The sequence below is a fragment of the Mycteria americana genome, chromosome Z (assembly GCF_035582795.1).
Source record: "Mycteria americana isolate JAX WOST 10 ecotype Jacksonville Zoo and Gardens chromosome Z, USCA_MyAme_1.0, whole genome shotgun sequence".
Classification (NCBI taxonomy): domain Eukaryota; kingdom Metazoa; phylum Chordata; class Aves; order Ciconiiformes; family Ciconiidae; genus Mycteria; species Mycteria americana.
Window position 1 is genome coordinate 15343679 of NC_134396.1, and position 20536 is coordinate 15364214.

Genomic DNA, 20536 nt, shown 5'->3' on the forward strand with positions numbered 1-20536 from the left:
TGAGACAGGCAACCACAGGTTAACACAGCCAACAGAAATGTAAGCATAATTGGCAGGTGTTAGTGCTTTTGCAGGGAAGTTACCTGAAGCAAGCAAAAAGGAGATGTTTGGCAGTGTTGCATCTGAACCCGCTCCTCTTTTCTTGCTTGTACACTTGCAGTAGACCTGGTGCAAGCCATTCATTCATTTGAAGCCTGTCACATCATTCTTTTAGAATTCAACACCACTTTTTCTGGGAATAGATGTCTAAAGTGAGTAGAAAGAATTTTTTTATATAAATGAAGATACTTGGCTCAGGAGCCTGTACTTAGGTGAGAGGGGCTGATCTGGGCTCTGAGCCTTGTTTCTAGAAAAGATGGAAACTGCCACTGTGTTCAATGCCAAAATAAAATACCTTTTTTGCTTTTCTAAAATGCAGGCTGCTTTGCATGCAACTATTTGCCCCTTCTACTATACTATAGTCATGCTCTTTCTGGCCCTTCTTTCATTTTTTTGCAAGATAGTTGCCTAGCTTTAATAGACTGAATTGAAGGCCATCTTATCCTGAAGCTTGGTGGTTATCGTAGTCCCCTCGAACATGAGGATGGTGAAGTTTGAATGTCCTAAGATAAGAACTGAGCTGAAGCTTCCCATATCGATTAGAAAAGTGGAAAAGTTGTTTTGCAAAAGCAGGCATGACTATCTTATAAGATTAGTGTTTACATATATTAGATCATGGTTTTTGTGTATGCCTTCATTATGGCTCTTCTTGGTCTTCTCTTTTTTTTTTATAAAAGCTTTATCTATTTTTTTGTAAATTCAGAATGTTTTCCAGTGTCCATAATTAATTATTTTTTAAGGTGGAGTTTCTAGAAAAGCACATAGTATTACATAGTAAGGATATAGCATAATTTTAATAAAAGGGCATTTTCATCTTTTCAGTGCTTTTTTACTTCTTGTCTATGCTAGCATTTGTCTGCATTATTTTAACTGTCTTTTATCATTGAGTTTTCTGTAATGATGTTCCAATTGTTTTGTTCTGATCAGTTACAGTGAATTTCACTGCAGCTGAGAGAAGCAGTTAAAGATTCCCCCCCCCGCCCCCGCCCAGTACTCATTACCTTGAATTTCACTTTGAATTTATTCTGCCATAGAACTTTTTTCTGGCTGCCATTATCACTGAACTACAGATAAAACATGTTGTTCTCCAGTGTTAATTTTTTAAAACTTAGCTATCCAGAAAGAAAAGGAAAATCTGAAAAAATTATAGTTGTTAAATATCTGATTTACCAGGTAGAAGTATAAGAGCAGAAAACGTATGCAGAGATCGTCTAGAAAAGACTATAATTCTTTTCACCAAAGTGGTAAGTAAATTTTCCATTCAGTTACTGAATAGTTTCTTGTTCTGGAGGAGCAGTCCCCATTCAGATATATATATGCCTTAAAGCCAATAGGTTTCAGATCTTTTAAGGAAATGGAAGGTAGTGCAACTTAAAACTTCTTTGTTATGAAATATATTTTTGAAATTTTTTTAAAGAAAAGGTTGTCTATTTACTCATGCTGACATAAGTTGCAGGAGTGAAGAACACATTTCCTTAGCTCAAAAAAATTTTAATGCATTCCATGAGTAAATTATTTAGTTAGGTTTTTGCTCGAAAAAGAATTCTGGAAGTTTTGCTAAAACACTGGTATCAGCACTGATGAATAAAGAAGAGATAAACTTTTCATCCTGTCTTTTGTAAGTAGTTAAGAGAGCTATTTCTAAGGCCCTGTTAGTTCTGTTGAATAACTGGCCACTTCTGGTTTGTTGAAAGAAAATTAACAAACAACTCTCTTCAACCCTCTGACTTTTGTATTATATAATACATTTGGAGTTGTCAGCGAATTCTGTGCAACCATTAATTGCATACATTATCAGAAGGTAATTTTAGCATTGTCACTTGCTCTGTTTTTAAAAGATATTAAAACCTACAGAATTCCTATTGTTTTCAGATTCTATTTTAGGGCCATGGATCTTATTTAAATATTTGGCCTAATTATCAGAAGTGGGAGGCACCTGTCGGCTTCACCAAAATTGAACTGAAGGTTCTCTGACCCAACATGTTTAGTCTTTGTCATAGTACTTCTTACTTTGAACTACCAAGCAAAGTATGTGAGGCATGTGCATCTGTTTTTAGACCTGAAGAGAAAATACAGTTTATTAATAGATAATCTACCACCTGTAGAAATTCAGATGCAAGAATTTAGGCTTAGGCATTTTTGCAGTAGCAGAGGAGATTAAAGGAATTGACCAGTGCATTCTAGACCACTAGCTTGAAAAGCTAAGCTGAAGCAGGAAGTTCTTGTGCTGCAGTGGAGGGGGAGGAAAAAGAATACAAAGTTATTTCCCTCATGCATCTCATACTTACAATTAATTCTGATAGGGATGAATTATCTGCTAAAATGTTCAGGGTTTTAAGTGTGGTTGATACATTTTATATACTGTGTTGCTAGCAAGCTGGTCTAATTGAAAATGGGTATTGTTCCTTAAACTTGAAAAAAGGTAATTTTGAACATGAATCAAGAATTTCAGGGCAAAATAATGCTTTGTTAACCATTGATACTGATCTCTTCCTGATTTCCTGTCTCTGTTTGGTTTTCTTTTCTACAATTTTATATAAATTGGCACTTGCTTTGATAACTAGTTTATGAAAGCATTTAATAAAAGACTTGCACAAAAAGTCATCTGACTTCTTTTTTGGTCTTCTGCTTCTTTAATTTTTAGCTTTTGGACTTGTTGGATCAACATCCTTTTTCATTCATCCCTTTGATTCAGAGGTCATTGGAGTTTGCTGTAAGCTATGTTTTCACAGAGGCTGGTGAAGGAATTGCATTTGAGCGATTTATTGTACAGTGCATGAATCTCATTAAGATGATTGTAAAAAATTATGCTTACAAGCCATCCAAAAATATTGAAGGTACTGCTGCTATTTACTAAAAACATTTTTTATATCTTGAGAAACGTTTTGCTAGTTGTTCCCAAGAGTAAAACTCCTTTAAGATATTCTTTTGAAGAACTTAATGTTTTAATAGTTAGTAATGTATGCTTCTGTGTCTATATTGATAATTCTTATATTGATGGTTAAAGTATTAATACATATAGACATTGACTTGCTAAAATAATTTTAAATACGTAAGGAGCATGAATATCTTTTATTTGACGATTGTTTTAGTTTTCATTGAACTAATTTTAAAAAGTATTGAGGTATAGGATTTCGTTTAATTTCATCAAATGGTTTAATGCATCTTTCCCTTGAGAAGTGTTCGATAAAATGGGGTATTTGCTGTAATTAACTAATACCAGTACTGTGAAATACAGAAACACAGTGAATTTGACATGCAGTTGAATATAAAGCAGTTTATATGTTCTGCTTTGTAGGACTGTGTTTCATTCTGAATCTTCATACACTGCTGTATGGATGGATAATAAAAAATAGAATTTAACTGTATTAAAAAAAAAAAAGCAACAACCTTCCACATTAGTTTGACATTTGGCAATGACTAGATAACAATTAGCATTCTCTTTCTAAATTTGGAAAAAAAAAAAAAAAATCATGAGCATACTGGTATGTGTCAGATTACACAAACCCTGCATTTAAAATTCTTCAGAACATTGATGTATTTCAGTGTAATCACATAATTTTGTAATACATTAGAATGTCCTAAATCCACTGATTATTAACAGAAATTTCTACTTGCAAAAGTTCGTAGTTGTGTTTGAGTTTTTGAAACAGAAATGTGGGTACTTGAGACAAGAAGAATAAAGAACATTCAGATAAAAGCTATAGCACTTGTCTTTTTGAGAACTGGGTGATTAAAAAAATTAAAATAGAAAATTTATTTTTCTTAATTTCTGACTGACATACAGTGTTTGTGTTGGTTGTATAGCATACAGTATTTGCTTTTATTGTTGCTTTCTTTAACAAAAGTTAAATCCTAAAAAACCCGTTATTTTTAAGATTGTATGTGGATAAACTTTCTGAATAGGTATAAATGAAACTTTCCTTGAGTTCTGTGTGTTTTTTAGTTCACTAATGCTAAAATAAAACCCAAACAAACAAAAGCAGCAGGTAAACAGTTTTTCTTTTTATCTACATAGCAGCTGAAAAGCATTATAAGTACTTTGTTAAGCCCTAATGACCCTTCAGTCTAATTGTGCTGTTAGAGAACTCTCTTAAAAGTAAATAAATTTGGGAGTTTAACGTGCTTAAAAGTACTACCTGAAAGTCTGCCATGAAAATGTGTTGGTTTTTTTTTTTTTTTTTTTCCTCTGACGATAAGAATTTCTTATCTATTGATTTCTTCTAATTTTACTAGATTAATGTTTGATTGTTAGGCCACTTAATTGTAATTTGGGATTTTTTATGTTTTATTTCAGATAGCAGCCCTGAAACTCTTGAAGCCCATAAGATAAAGACAGCATTTTTCACATACCCAACACTAACGGAAATATGTAGGAGATTAGTCACTCAGTATTTCCTGCTGACAGAGGAAGAATTAATGATGTGGGAGGAGGACCCAGAAAGCTTCAGTAAGAAATGCGTTGTATAGCTGGTTGCAGTTTATTTAGATATTGGTGTAAGAGTTTCACACCCGCATTGCTTCTACAAATTGCTTACTGCAATATTGTCTGTTTTATTTTCTGCAGTCTTGTTACATGGACAAATATTCCCTCTAGAGATTGTTTTCATAACAAGAGATTTCTCAGTAGTCTATGATATTCACATACCTAAATACTAAACTTTATTTGAACCATAGTTGAAATAATGCTTTTTCCTTTTCTTTGTGAAATAATAGCTGTAGAAGAGACAGGAGGAGATTCTTGGAAGTACAGTCTCAGAGTAAGTGTTTCAGTTTGAAAGAAAACCATTCAACATTTCTGGAAGCATTTCTTGATAGTCTTGTAACCAAGAGAGATTATATTTGGTAGAAAGATAAGCTTTTGCTTTAAAAAAATCTCTAAAGAAATTTCATTAGAGTTAGTATAAATTAACTATGTTCATTTGTCAGTGCTCAAACATGCTGCAATACACTGGAAACTATGCACTTCATATTCTAGGAGGGAGGGAAAAGGAGTTTGCTTCAGCATTTGTATTGCGTGGTATCTGATGGTTATTAAACCGAGTAGAAGTTCTCTCTTCTTTAAACTGGTAACTGGTATTATCACTTATGACTCTGTTAGTAGACATGATGAATGAAGAAAGTTTGAGATGCATCTATATTAGCATTTTAGTTCAGATCGAAGTATGCTGTTGTAGTGAATCTCCCAATTATCGCTGCTGTGGTTTGCTTTGCAGAGAGGTCTCAAAGTTTATTTGCTGGGTTACTTTCCTTTTAAAACTAAAAAACCCAACCCTGTGCATCTAGTGCGTTCCAAGTGCAAATGGATATTCAGTCCAGACGACTCAACTAGAGCTAATCCAAAAAGAAACCATGACATACCTACAGTGTGGTCACTGGCTCCTCAACACCAGCAGATCCATTGCTCTTCTGCTGCAGAACTGGCTGATATAGATACAGCCATCAAAGTCTTGCTCGAGTTAAGCATACTGTGTAGTAGGAGGAGTGGTATTTCATATAATACTAATTTTGCTACAGTATGCTGCATTTTAAATGGCCTTTGGTGCCAGATATTCAGCACTTAGAAATTTTAGCATAAAATGTATTTTAATTGCCTTTATTTTGATAGATTCTAAAACAGATCTTTTATTTTTCAGCCATGCACAGAAGTTCTTTTTATTGATATTTTCCATGAATATAATCAGACTCTTGCCCCTGTGCTTTTAGAAATGGTTCACAGTCTACAAGGTAAGTCCTTTAAAAACAAAGGAACTGTAAAATGTAGAATTCTTTATGTTTGCTTTTGTCAACTGTTAAACAAATTTACCTTGTGATATCTAATTTTATATAGTGCATTCATTCTGTATTTTTGAAAGGACATGTTAATATTTTAAAATTATTTCTAAACCTACCATAAGGAAAATGCAATGTGTATATAGGAAGAGGAAATCCTAAGGATTCTTTACTTTTTGTCATAACTATTTTAGACGACTGACAAAGATGGGGGCATTTCTACTTTCATGAGGTTGCAGGCTTTCTTGAGAATGGTCAACAAGCTTAATATATTTTGTAGGTTGTTTTTACTGGGAACTTCCTGTTCAAACGCTGCAAGGCAGTTTATGGTAGTTCTGCCACATCTCTGCAAAAATCCTGGAAAAAAAACCTTTAAAGAAAAACTTCAAGTTATGCTGTCATTTTGGAGAGTCTAGAGGACTTTCCAAATCTGAAGAATCTGCTTGAAGAAAAATCTAGTATTTTTCTGTATGAAAACTGAAGTCTTCACTGACTGAGGAATGATTCAAGTTTTCTTCACCCCCAAACTGTTTTATAGTGGCTATGAAAGATAATGAGTTGTAGCTGCCACTTTTTCCCTGTCATTTCACCTTAGGTTGTTTCCCCAGGTTGTAGCTTACCTGACTTAAAATATTTTATATTTGAACTTATCAGAATGGATCAGTACATTCTATTAAATAGAAATAAATACTCATTTTCTGAGGGTGGTTTCTGACTTTAGAGAATCTCTTCATAAAATACTTTGTGTACATAAGTTTCAGGACGGCTTGCTGTGCTGTGATACTGGGAATGGTAAAAGGTTCCTTGCAAGAGGGTTGACAGTTACTTTGTTTTCCAATAATTGTGGAACTTAATACTACCATGCTAAAAGGTGCACATATACTTTTTTTTTTTTTGCTCCTGAAGCCCCTAGTAGCCATTTCTGAATGTTTTCAACTTGAATGTTACTGTTGAAGTACTAGATGATACTACGAATTCATTAATTCTTAAGATTTTGGAAAATTTTACTTACACCTTGTAAGTACACATGCACACATATGTAAACTATATAGGACCTAGGTCTAGGACTCTGTTGGAAATAGTACCATGTGTTCGACAGTCTTCAGCAATTTGTGGGTTTTGAGTCTGTTCATTTAAAATACATGCTTCTGGCTTACTTGCATGTTGCTGTTAAAAACATCCAGCTCTGAAGAAGTCAGTCAAAAATAGGATATGAAAGCAGAGATTTGATTTTAGTGTATACACTGAAGAAAGTATCAAAACTGAAATAACTGAACTTGTGAACAAAACAAAAACAGTGAAGCAGTCTTAATTCACATTTAAAGTGTAAAAGTGCAAAGTTGCTCGCTTTCTCTGTTTTAGTAATGCTTTTTTCTTTACTTTAACTTTGTCTTGTAGGATCTACCAACATGGAAGATACCAGTGCTATACTGCTTAAAGATGCTGGTAAATTAAATTTAATTTACCTTTGAAGTAACAGAACCACTTTTGTGTATGTGCTTGACTTCTTAAAAATTACACAAAGAATTTGCAAGATGTTTTTCAAGACATTTGGAAAGTAGGACCTAAATTCTGTTTCTCCTTGCGCTTGATGTCAGTCTTCACTTTTTGAAATGCTTGTGTGAAAATATGGTGCTTTTTTCAGCTTTTCTGTGAAACAAACCCTCTAGACAATCTCCTTTACTGTCCCATCCTTTCCTCTCTGCAAATAAATGAGCTACAGTGCTTCCATGGAGATACTCTGTCCATTTTACAAGTAAGAAGATTTTTATGACAAAAGGAAACAATTGTCTAAGACCTCTGATGGAACCATTCCTGATTAGATAGTTAGAATAAGATCTTCATTGTTCTTTCAGCTTTTAACTATTTTTCAAGAGTCTGAATTTTCCTCTCTAATACCTTTCTTTTACTAAAATTTCCTCCAGATTTCCCTTCGCCATGGTCTGATAATATCTTTCTTCAGAAAGATATGCTTTAGTTTTGTTTTCTGTGCTATGTTCAGGTTATCAAAAATGTTTTTTGAAACTTAAAATAGTCTGATTATTTAGTATTAAAAACTAAACATTTAAGCAAACAATAAGCATAACTATTGTTTTTCCCCAGTGTATAATGCGGTTGGACTGGCAGCTTATGAACTATTTGATAGTGTGGATTTTGATCAGTGGTTTAAAAATCAACTATTAGCAGAACTACAGGTTTCTCATAACAGGTAAACACCTTGGTTTGTTATGCCTTCATCATTTAAATATGAACTGTTGATACAAATCTGGTAAGATATAATGTAATAATTGCAGACTTGAAAATACTCAATATTTAAACATATCCACTAAATGAGCAGAGGTATGAAATACATATAGATAACTGACACAGTCACAGAAGTGACAGTGTTTCTGACAGTTTCTGTTTATGTTTAAATTACTGTGTTGGACACTTCCAGGGTTCTGTAAAAATATTAGGAGTCTGTCCTTTTGCATATATTTGAGTTGACTAAAAGTTTTCAGGACAACCACCTTTCCTCATTTAAAGATATTTAGGCCTCCTGAGACCCCAGAGCCCTTTAGGCAGCAAAGTCCAACTGAAATCTATGGAAATAATCTGTAAAACTGTAGCTTAGCCAAAATATTGATTTGTTCTTCTCTACTAGTTTAAATAGAAGCCCTCTGTAGCACTCTTCAGTTAATTTTGACAGCAATAAAGTGGGGAAGTAAGGATTTGGGTTTTGTTGTAAGGTGTGAATGGTTACAGGCTGGTTCTACATAAAGAGTATTCTATAGCCCATCTGCTGTGGGTTTTCTTTCTCGCCAAGGTCCCCTTCACTTAGATGGCCTTCACATGAGTACTTTTTTTGTTTAGCAGATATTATAGGGTATTTTGAAAGATCAGCTTTGGCATCTCAGTACAGACTGAGCTATCCATCTCTACAGCTGACTAGAAGACGGGGTTCCTCCCTGTTCCTCAAACTGTCACCCTTCCCTCAGTGGCTGCTATTGTACATGCTAATCCTTATCAGATGAGTTCCCACTCACCCTTTAACTGAATAAGTTAAAGGGTGAATAAGGACGGAGTAAGTATGTCCTATTTTTCTTATCAGAGTCATTGGCAGTGACCCTAATGTCCTTTGAAGAACTTTACTATTTTTTTCCTCTGCATTTGAAATTCATCTTACCAGACATGATTGTTATCTGAAATATGAATTAATTTGTTTGCCAATACCCGTAGGACTACTATAAATTGTAAATGATTTTCTATAATAAGTTGCCAGCCAGCTTTTTTTTATTTCCAAATGTCAGTTATAAACACTTTCTTTACAAACACAGTTCAGTTTCATGTAGAGCGGAAGATCCTGCTAAACTTACAAATATTAAAATGCTTCTTTTCATTACAATATACTTTTAAAAAAATTGCATTATTTACTTTTGGATTTATAACCTTACTTCGGAGTCACAGAATAATGGCCACAGTTGTTTACCTGGTGTCTCCTAATGTTTTTATTCTTTTTCTCATTAGTCTTTAGTTTTTGGTATGATCTCAACTTTACCTTCCTGTCTACCAATGGCCCAGCACTCTAATGGTTAGGCTAAATGTCAGAAGAGCAGGAAAAAATGAGAGATGTTGTATATATGATTGATGCTTTGTTGTTGTGCTGCACCAGCACCGATCTCTGAATAAAGCTGCCGTGGTATTTGTAGCACATGCTGGCTTTGGCATTTTTATGCTATCCACCCATACAGCATAAGTAAAACTCACAAAAGGCTTCTACAGTTGATATAGTTGTATTTACAGTAGGAAAGACACCTGATCTAACCATTTGGTTGGCTTTTGTGATATCCCAGGATGAAATTCCTGTGGGGACAGAAGCTTGCAGTAGAAGTTGTCCAGAAGTTTGAAGCCTTGTTTGCTTGAACTGCTTCTACTGCCAGCATCATTGGAGACCACCGCGGCAATAAGGGAGACAGTGGTAGTAGTTTGAATGTTCAGATAAAGCTGATTGGAGGGTATGATCTGCTGTCCCACAGAATGTCCCATGGTGATTAGCATGCTTGTTCACAAGCTGGTTCATGTTTGGGAACACAAACCTATATTTTGTCAGCAGTGACTGTAGAGTTTGCTGTGTTTTCTCTTCTTTGAATGTTTCGTTGTCTGTTGATAGTGAGACTGTCAACCATGACCACAGCAGTAGGAGAAATACGGGATTAATGAAAAAATATTCTTAAAGATGTTTAGAAACATTGCATTGCGAAATTTATCATTTGCCATAATATTTAGTTTTGTACTGAGTAAGGAGAAACTTTTCCATAGTATGAAAATGGTTTACTGAATACAATCTTTCACAGTAACTCAATCTTAAAACAACTTTGCCTGCTGAGAGAGAAAGTATCAATGTGATACTTAGTACTTTGGTATCAAGTAAGATAATTTTGACTTGAATGTCTGAATGCTGTCCAGCTTAAAGCTGCTTAAGGCTACCATCCTATGACTATTGCAACAGAAGCTGCCTTATTTTGGAATATGGTCACTTTTCCCATATGAGCTTTAGGTCTGGCAGGCTCAGTCTGCTTATACTTAGTGTGTGCTCTTAGTGTAAAAGCTAATGATGTTCTAACAGGTGAGCTTTTCCCAGAAGCAGTGAATTTAGAAAAGGTAGGACCTCAAAAATGAGCACCTATGAGCAGAAGAATTTCTAGGAACTTAAGTCCTTTTAAAAAAAAACAAACCCCACACAAAAACCCAAACACACACACATGCCCCAAAATGCCAAAAGTACACTATCTTTTCTCTACCAGAAAGAGAGAGAAAGAGTATCAAGATGCGGGTAGGATGTACGGATCGTACAACCGATATCACCAGAGCTGAAAATCCTTGCTGTCAGCAGATCGTTATGTACTTATGTCATTTAAAACTTTTCTTTATGTGATAGTGGTTTAAAAACTATCCAATGCCAATCTCAAGAAAAACCTCTTAGTTTTTTAATATTCTGATTTTTACAAGGTTATGTATCAGGCACAAGCATTCTAAGAATAGGAAAGTTGTATTATCACAGCTTCTCTGATAAATAAAGGATGTGTTAGTAAGGCAACGTCTTTTGTAAGTTGTGTTTCATCATGAGTTATTCATGCTTCACTGCCACTCAATAAATCTTAAGCAACACTGGAGTGTTATTCCTCATTAGCTTTGTGTTCCAGTCTAATGAACTGCTGTATACATGCTACTTTCACAACTTTCATGTCCTCTGAAGGTGTGCTTTGTTAATTATCTAATGGTTACGGGAATGGTTAATAAATCACATTTATTAAATGTAAAGAAGCCTCACTAACTTCAGTTTAAATTGCTGTCTTGATGGCTTAGAAGACAGAAGTTCATCAAATGAAAAATAAATCTAGGATAACAAGGCAAGATAATTTGTTACATAAAATTCTGTGAATATGGTTCATCTTGCCTAACTTTACATGTCTGGAAGTTAAACATTTAAATCTGAGCTACTCTTCCTGATCAGCTTTTATAATCAGTGGAGAAAGATAGCAGCTCTACAGAAAGCTTTTCTGAATCATTATGCTAGGCAATTCAGCTCATTGTTGTTCTGGTCCTTACTTCTTCCCATTGACTCTAAAGCTGTTTGGTTTGTGCCCGTGTTCAAGATTAGATAATGTCAGTGCTTTCGGAGAATAGTTTTAGACTGATGATGTGAAATACTCTCTTGGTTGCTGTAATGTAGTACTTAAGTTTGCACTTTTAAATTGTATCTGAGCTAAAATTTTGAGCATAAAAGGAGTGTCAAGGAAATTGCTGGAATGGTGAAAGCATGGTGAAAGCAGTAGACACCATGATGGCAGTTGTAAATGTAAGATTTATTTTTAGTTTCTTTTATTGGTGTGCTATATGCAGAATAAACTGTATCTCTAGTGAGACCTTCAAGATTCAGTCATTTAGGATGAAAGTTATCTTTTTCAGACTAAGCTGGTGTTTCCTCAGCCTTCTACTGAAACACTTTGATGAAAAAGATTTCTGCATTAAAGTTCTAAAGTTGGTCTTGACAAACTAAATCTTTTGTTTTGGGGAATAATGTTTTCCTAGTGATTCTTAGATTTCTTTTTCATCAAAGTATTCTAGAACAGCAAGTATAATGAGTTAAAGAGTACAATTTTTTTTTTCCCCACTTTTAAAGATATAAACCAATACGCCGACGAGTAATTTGGCTGATTGGACGGTGGATTTCTGTAAAATTCAAATCAGACTTGAGACCTATGTTATATGAGGCAATTCGTAACTTGCTTCAAGACCAGGACTTAGTGGTAAGTATAAATAAATAATGTTTTTGGATCACACATTTATTCTGTAAACACAGGTGAAACATAAATACCGTATCTTAAGTAAACTTGATTGAGAACTTCATAACATCACACCTTAAAGTGTGTTGTGTCTTGCAAAAGATAATCTGTTGGGAAGTTGTGGGGGTGTTTAATTGTGGAGATGTTGAACAGTAAGGTCAAAGACATGAAACAAGCCCTTAAGATGTTCACTGTGTGATGCCTTTGGTGGGAAAATGAATGGCAATAGCAACAGTCTGGTTTTTTGTAAGAAGAAAATTGTGAAGCATCTTGAGATAAATAATTTATAAACAAATTAACACTTTGTCTAGATAAAACAGGGTTATTCTGTGACTAGTCCCTGCAGTATACAGTATTATTTAAGCATCAATGTAGTTATCTGCTAACAGAATATGATAAATGGCATTGGTTACTAAGCTAGTTGAGTACAATTCTGTGGTTTTAAGCTACAACTTCACTTTACCAGCAGGTGAGGTTGAGTTGAGAAGCTGGTTTTGAGATTTTTTTTGTTTTTTTATTTTTAAACAAACAGACCTAGCAGCCAACAAATAAAACAAGTAAACCTAGTCAGTTTGTTAGTTAAATATTAGTAATTGGCAGTCCTAACAGTTATTTCTGTGATTCCAGACAGCTTCAGCAGAACAGGATGTGTTTCTCTGTCAATGTTGTGACTGTTTTCAGTTGATGCTTTCTGAGCATCTGAACATCTACCAGGGAAGAACATGCTAGCTTCTTGAGTTTATTTGATTCTGTGCTTTTTGGGTGACAGCAAGCCGTGAGATAATCACAAGTTAAACTCCTTCTCTATTGCAAGAGTTTTTGTCACAGTCTAGATATCTTCTTGTTTAATTCTTTCTTGACCTTCATGAAGATTTTGCCTGAGTATTTTCTCCAGGTGGTACCACTTTAGCAATGCCAAATAAACTGTAAAGGATATTAAAACGAAAAGAAATGAAAATGTTTGAGTTGAACTAACCACATTTCTTAGATGATGACAGAACACATAGAATGATTCAATTGCCAAAATAGCAACTGGTTTGATATTGTCAGATATTATGTTGATAATCAAAATGTTTAATGGACATATGCGTGATGCTTCTTGACTTTTGTCTTTCAGGTCCGTATTGAGACAGCTACAACACTGAAGTTAAATATCCTTTTTATTGGCAAAGTTGTTTGATTAGTTCTTAATTCAGAGTTACTGGGAAATAAACAATTTTAAACTTACTACCAAATTCTTCACATTATAGTTTTTGTGTATCCATGGAATATTTGCTTATTTGAGTCTCGTATCCATCTGCAATCTGTATTATTTTTTCTTAATGAATGTTTACCTGTAGATGACTTTGAGTTCAGAAGTGACCAGTTCTTACCGGTAAGAGCATTTATATGGGCATATTCTGATGAGCAGATAGATCCATAGAGGAAAGCAGGAAAAAAAAATTTTCTAATTTCATTTTAAACCAGGAAAAAAATAATTTCCAATTTCATTTTAAACCACACTATTTAGTAATCAGTGTGTGTGTATATATTTCTTTTTTTTTAGTCTTCATAGGCCAAAACACAAGATTCATACTGCTGCTGTTAAGGTTGCTAATGTGCAAAATACAGACAGACAATTCAAAACCTTTTAGTATCATGACTATTACAACTTCCTAGCATTGTGTTTAGTACTATATATACTGTGTGTTACCAGATGCTAAGTTTCTTTATGCTAAGACAATATGAATGCTGTCTTTAACAAATAAGTCTCCACACCAATGTGACTTTCCAGTATGCCTGTTTCACACAGTACTTTCCAACCTGCTGTTTCACACAAGTATTAATAAGTGTGAGCTTAAAATAGCACCTTAAAAACATAGACTTTCTTGGTCTCCTATATTTGTGTTGTTTACAGTTGTCATTACTGTTGTCATTAAGTAAACAATGAAATGTTAATTATAAATACAGCAAAGATTTGTTTTGATTATTCAAATTTAGCAGGTGCTTCTTAGCATTTGATTGTGACTTCCATGTTAATTGCAACTCTCTTGAGAACACAAAAATGCAGAGTGCATCTACACTGTCAACATTGGAATTGTTTAAGATGTTTTTTTCGGTTCAGTATCTAAATTTTATCTACTGACCCAAAAGCTGGAAGACTGTACCTTTGTTTTGACCTAACAAAGTGCTTCTGGAGACACGGCCCTCAGCTTTATAGTATTTTATTTGTGAAGTCATGTTTACACTTACCAAAACATGAAAATGATGTATTTTCAAATTGATCATGTTTGAACTGTTATGTAAGAGGACATGTGAAATTTTTTATCTTGTTTAGGCAGTGATGGGCTAGCGTGCATTTTTCCAAATGAGAGTAACATTTTGCACACTTTTTAAGTGTCTTTCAAAGTTCATAGATGCCTTAGAGCTGTAAGCGTACAGGAAAATCACCAATTCATGTCACCAACTGTATATTTGATGGTCTAATCTGTAGTTGTTTATTTTTCTTTTAGTATCTGGAATCCATGTTTAAACTGCTCTTTAAGCTACTTCGGGAAGTAACACAATGTGACACCAAAATGCATGTTCTTCACGTTATGTCTTGTATGATTGAAAGAGTCAATACGCAGGTATCTTTTAATAGCTATCAGTGTTAGCTTTGTACCGAAAACACAGAGGAGGACTTGATGTTTTTGGTTTATACAAAAATAGTAGAAAAATGTCATCAATTAGTAGACTGGTTATTGTTATGGTAGATGCCTGCATTGTTTGCATTACTTGGTTCTCATTTCATGTTTCAGTTCTTATTTATCTTCTCTGTATTTACTATGTATTTTTTAGAGTACAGAAAGACTTTCACTGGTTATCTTGTTGCATTTCTTGCAATTCTATTTTTTTATTGTAATTTATTTTAATTATCTCTTCTCATATCTGAACTAGTATTTTATTAAATCTTATATATTAAAAGACACATTTTGGGGGACAAAATGCTTCACACTCCTAGGAACTGTGCAGTTAAATTTGTAATCTCTCATTGGCACTGATACCACAGATCATGATTGCCTATACAGCACTCTCCTTAACTGCATGAAAAGTTTCAAGTTAACATTATGAATTTTCAGTACTTCCTTCTTAGTGTTAAAGTATATTCTTCAGCTTATACATAAAGAAATTGAAGACGTTTTTGCAGAATTAAAAATGAATTGTTGACTGCTTTTGTCTCAGGGTTTTTTGCGGTATTACTGTATTAAGGACAGAGATAATGCGTTGTTTTGAGCTTATCTCCTCTTTCTACAAGTAATCCTGTCTGAGAGCTAAATGAAGGTTTCCTAATTGTCCCTTGTAGGAAAAGTCAACATGACAGCAGATTTCCCTGCATTTTAGGTAAGCTAGAGAAGCAGCAGAAAAAAACAAGTTGAGAAAGAATCGTCGAGTCTGTTTAGGTTAATTCCTAATTAAATACTTTAGAAGACAAATAGATTAACCTTTTAGTATTGTAGAGCATCATAGAAAAAATTCAGGTTGGGACAAGCCTCTGGAGGTTATGTAGTCCAACCCCTGCTCAAAGCATGGATAACTTTAGAGGTTATTCAGCTTTTTTTTTTTTTTTTTTCCCCCCGGGACTGTTTCTGGTCTTTGTCGTGGTTTAGCCCCAGTCGGCAACTAAGCGCCACCCAGCCACTCGCTCACCCTCCTTCCCCCGGTGGGATGGAGGAGAGAATCAGAAGAGCAAAAGTAAGAAAACTCGTGGGCTGAGATAAGAACAGTTTAATAATTGGAACAATAATAATAATAATAATAAATTGTAATGAGAAGGAAAACAACGAGAGAGTGAGAGAGGAACAAAACCCAGGGGAGGGGGGGGGGAAATAGTGATACAACCACTCACCACCCGCCAACCAATGCCCACCCTGTCCCCAAGCAGCGATCGCTGCCCCAGGACCAGCTCCCCCCAGTTTCTATACTGAGCATGACGCCATATGGTATGGAATAGCCCTTTGGCCAGTTGGGGTCAGCTGTCCTGGCTGTGCCCCCTCCCAGCTTCTTGTGCACCTGGCAGAGCATGGGAAGCTGAACAGTCCTTGACCAGTGTAAACATTACTGAGCAACAACTAAAACATCAGGGTGTTATCAACTTTATTCTCATACTAACATCCAAAACACAGCACTATACCAGCTACTGGGAAGAAAATTAATATCCCAGCCAAAACCAGGACAGTCTTCTTAAAGGATGCCATTATTTAGGAATCCTGTCCTGGTAAAGAATATATTAATATGAAAATATCTCTGGTTGTCAAGTATTTTTGTGTTCTATTTACTACTTAAGCCTGATTGCCATGCACAAATGTTACCCTAAGTAATATGTTCTTTTCAAACCACTGTGCAGTCAGAACTTACTTCAGTCACGGAGTATGGAGTATGGTGTTTTAGGAAGAGGAAAGAGGAGTAAATTAAAGCAAACTGTGTATTTTCACTGTGACAAAAGCAGCTCTTAAATATTTCAGAAATTATGCTTGGGATAAATTAATGGCCTTGTTTCACACATTAAGAAACAAATTTGTGTTCTGAACCGCAGATACGACCATATGTAGGATGTTTGGTTCAGTATTTACCACTCCTTTGGAAACAGAGTGAGGAGCATAATATGCTACGATGTGCCATTCTAACCACGTTAATCCATCTCGTCCAGGTAAGGGGTCAGAATCACATAAATGTTTTCAGTATCTCCTGCAGTTCTGTCTCAGACATGCCTACATGTTCTGTGTGTGTATATATACACATATATAGGTAAAATTAAGGTATATTTTGGTTTTATAGACTATTTCTAAATACTTTTCAGTCTTATAATAAAGACATGGTTCTCTGATAGTGGAGGTAGACATAGCTAATGTTAAACACTTAACTATTTTGTTTCCAGGGGCTTCTTCAGTAAAAGCAGTTCTTTAGGCAGATTTGCTTGTGTTCTGGAGGGTTTTGGTTTTGTAATCCTGGAATTGAACCTCCTTTAGTGACTTTATGTGAAAGAGCTTTTTCTGGCTTCCTGTGTTTCCCAGCTGGCATTAGGAGTGTCAGTCTCTTCTTAACAATCGTGTATGGTTCAGACTTGATTCTGCAGTGTAAACGCATCTGTTTTCCCGTTGCTTTCCATGTGGTTCCCAGGGATGTGGAATTCCTGTTCTGGTTGCAAACTTTCTGTGAAGATGAGGCATTTTTAAACCATAGGCCAAGATATGGGCCACCACAAGTTTCACTTTGCCTGTTCTTTAAATTTGCGTTTTAGTTCAGATTAGCATCACATGTTTCTTCTTCAAATCATAACTATCAGGTTTAATGTCTCTCAAGGGTGTTGTTGGTATTGACTAATTGTGGGTCATCTTGTTTATTTAGAATTCCAACCCTTTTATTGTTACATTTTTACCTTTCTATTGCATAACCTGATACTATTATGTCCTTTTGCAATGATTTCTGCAGCATTGTTATACATGCTATGGGAAAAATACTTTATTTCATCCCTTCTCAAATTTCCTAGCTTTTCTGATGTTCTCTTCTGCTTTGTTCATGTTATATGAAACAGATAATAGCAGCTCTGAGCTGCCTGCATTATTACATAATTGATTTGTATCGCATCCTATTATTTGTATTTCAATATCTTTGAATTTGTTTTCTTCTTTTGAGAATTTATCTGTGCTCATAATTTTCTTTTTAGCTGTACTTGAATATATCCTCTTTTTAACGTCTGTTTTAAAAGGGTATGGCCAGAACTCTTAAAACATCAGTGAGCCAGGGACTACTATCACCTTACCTTTGTTCGTGACTGTGGCTTCTAAGTGCAATAAATGCTAGTAATACTGAGAATAGAAGTGAACATAGTGATTCTTAGACCATTGTTTTTCTGTAGATTTTTGTAGGTGTTTTTTTATATATATCTGTGTGTTGTAGGGAACTTTTCCTTTCCAGAATATATTGCTTTCATTTATCAACATTAGGTTGTATTTGCCCCTAGCTGTTCATTTAACTAAGTTTGTTAGTTCACTTAGTGTCTTACAGTTCTCAAAAATAAAGAAAGCTAGATAACTTTTGGTCCCAGATATTGCCATATAAAATTAATAGCTATGTTGACCAACATTGTATCTAAATGGAAGTTTCTGGAAAACAAACCATTCTCCTGATTCTTAGAATGTGTCAAAAGTTTTAGTGTGTGGTAAAGTCCAAAGAGTAATTCTTTCCTTGGTCTTTAAAACGTTTTGTTCAGACTTTAGTATTCGTTAGAGCTGTGATTTTTTCCCAGAAAGAGAATGACCAGTGAATGTTTTTAGGAATGTGTATTGTTTATCATTTTTTCTTGCAGACCATTGATAAGCTGCTTGTTTTCAAAAAACTTATGTAATTTTCTCAAGACATGTTGAGACAAAGCCCAGGAGTATCAGATTATTTTATTGTTGGGTGAAATGGATGCAAGTTCAACCTTTTGTTTTCTTGAATGCATGTTTACAGTATCCGAATAGAACAGTGTCGCAGATCTTTTTCAATGCTATTCTTGAAATGCTTGATTTGAGGTTTTTGAAGTATTTTACATTTTTTTATTTACTTTTATAGGGACTGGGAGCAGACAGCAAAAATCTCTATCCTTTTCTACTTCCAGTTATTCAGCTAAGTACGGATGTTTCTCAGCCTCCACATGTCTATCTTCTGGAAGATGGTTTAGAGTTGTGGTAAGAATGTTCTTTATCAGTTTCTAATTTTTAAAATGTTATTTTTGTATTCCCAGAAGAAAAAAAAAATTTAAAAAAGCTTTGACTGTATTAAGAATTTATATGTTTTTGTTATCTTACTGTGACATCATCTATATCATACCTTTTCTCAGAAGAGATGACATTAGGAAGTTAATAAAAGAAACATAATTAAAAATAACTGAGTAGGTAATCCATTTTCAGGCAGTTGATAGTGAGATACAGTTCTGTTGTGATAATGAACAGCAAGACAAAAAGTCTAGACTCACTATAATGTGCATGCTAAACTAACAATTTGATGTGCTTGACTTGAGGAGCACAATGACCCAGTGAGTCTCAGAGCTGGTTGCTGGAAGAGATGGCGAGTTTACAAGGATAAAATGCAGAAGTTTTCTTCCAGATCTCAAATTATTTGGTGACTGAACATAAAACAAGAAGTGGCACTGTGATCAGTTTTCCATGAGCCTAGTTTGTTTGTTTCTGCAGCTGACACTCTAGGAGGAGGAAACTGTTACCTGGACCAAATTCAGCACATCTGTTTCCTGCAGAATAGGAATATATTGAATTTGTCTTGAAATAGTGAGGGATTCCTTTGATCTAAGTTGTAGATGGTCATTTGAATTACAAATACTTAACCTACAAATGATCTGTTCTGTGTGCAGCCGAGCTAAGATTTATAATGCTGTTAGTGGTGGGGCAGCAAGTCGAAGTGCAAGATCTTCACAAAATTTAAGATGGGCCTTTTTAATGTATCAGTTCAGAACTTCTTAATAATACTGATCTTGAGGTCGTTATTCTGATGCCTATGCAGAAGAATGATATTTTTAAATGTCGTAGAGCATCAGAGGAATCTGGATGGAGCTGGCAGAGACAGTTGGGACTCTAATGGTTTCTTGAACCAAGAGCAGTAGAACAGCTAAGATACTTTATGTAATCAGAAATGTTATTTGAATACAGTAATCCCACACCTAAGATTTAGGACCAAACTTGAGTGTGTTGCTGTGGCTTTAAGTATGAATTTATAGGTACTGTTTTCAAACCTCAGGAATTTTAAATTCATACAAACAATGCTGAGCATATAGTTATGCTTTTATGCATGGTAATCAATGCATCATTTCAGACCTCAAAAAAAAAAAAAAGGTAAAGGTTTGAGCTGGTTGCCACCACAGCTGCTCCTTTGAGGTGTAGAGCGCTACATGCATTGTCCTTACACCATGAATATTCCTCCCTACCCACCTTCTCTGACTTCCCAAGCTGGGTACTTAGACATTCTCAGTGCTGCATTTTGGAGGTTACGTTGTCTTTATAAAAACACAGTAGCATGTTTTTCTTTCTTTTCCTACCTTAGTAATACCCATGCCTATACTGACGGGTGTGTTGTAAGGACTCCTGCTGTGGTTGGAATATGCTTCACGTAATTGTTACACATTATTTAAGGATCATTTAGATGGTTACTAGAAGTTACAATGTTTTACATCTGTCAAAATGATTGCTGATGTTATTCATAGAGCATCTAAAATATTTTGCTTAACCTATTCTTAGGTTAGTGACATTGGAGAATTGTCCATGTCTTACACCTGAGCTCCTGAGAGTATTTCAGAACATGTCTGCCCTTCTTGGTGAGTCTTT

General features: G+C 34.9%; 1 protein-coding gene across 4 annotated transcripts in view; it reads left to right on the forward strand.

Moving 5' to 3' along the window:
• The window catches only part of IPO11 (importin 11), a 268429-nt gene that overhangs the window by 198728 nt on the left and 49165 nt on the right, over positions 1–20536 (forward strand). For 3 of the 4 annotated variants that reach the window (XM_075527093.1, XM_075527094.1, XM_075527096.1), the window contains 14 exons: positions 1264–1343; positions 2744–2936; positions 4397–4549; positions 4816–4859; positions 5736–5826; positions 7270–7317; positions 7975–8080; positions 12035–12161; positions 13315–13348; positions 13532–13572; positions 14690–14806; positions 16753–16866; positions 18774–18889; positions 20450–20526. In XM_075527093.1, the coding sequence (XP_075383208.1) occupies positions 1264–1343; positions 2744–2936; positions 4397–4549; positions 4816–4859; positions 5736–5826; positions 7270–7317; positions 7975–8080; positions 12035–12161; positions 13315–13348; positions 13532–13572; positions 14690–14806; positions 16753–16866; positions 18774–18889; positions 20450–20526 (1341 nt within the window). The remainder of the gene's footprint in view (positions 1–1263; positions 1344–2743; positions 2937–4396; positions 4550–4815; positions 4860–5735; positions 5827–7269; positions 7318–7974; positions 8081–12034; positions 12162–13314; positions 13349–13531; positions 13573–14689; positions 14807–16752; positions 16867–18773; positions 18890–20449; positions 20527–20536) is intronic. The other variant, XM_075527095.1, reaches the window with a different exon arrangement.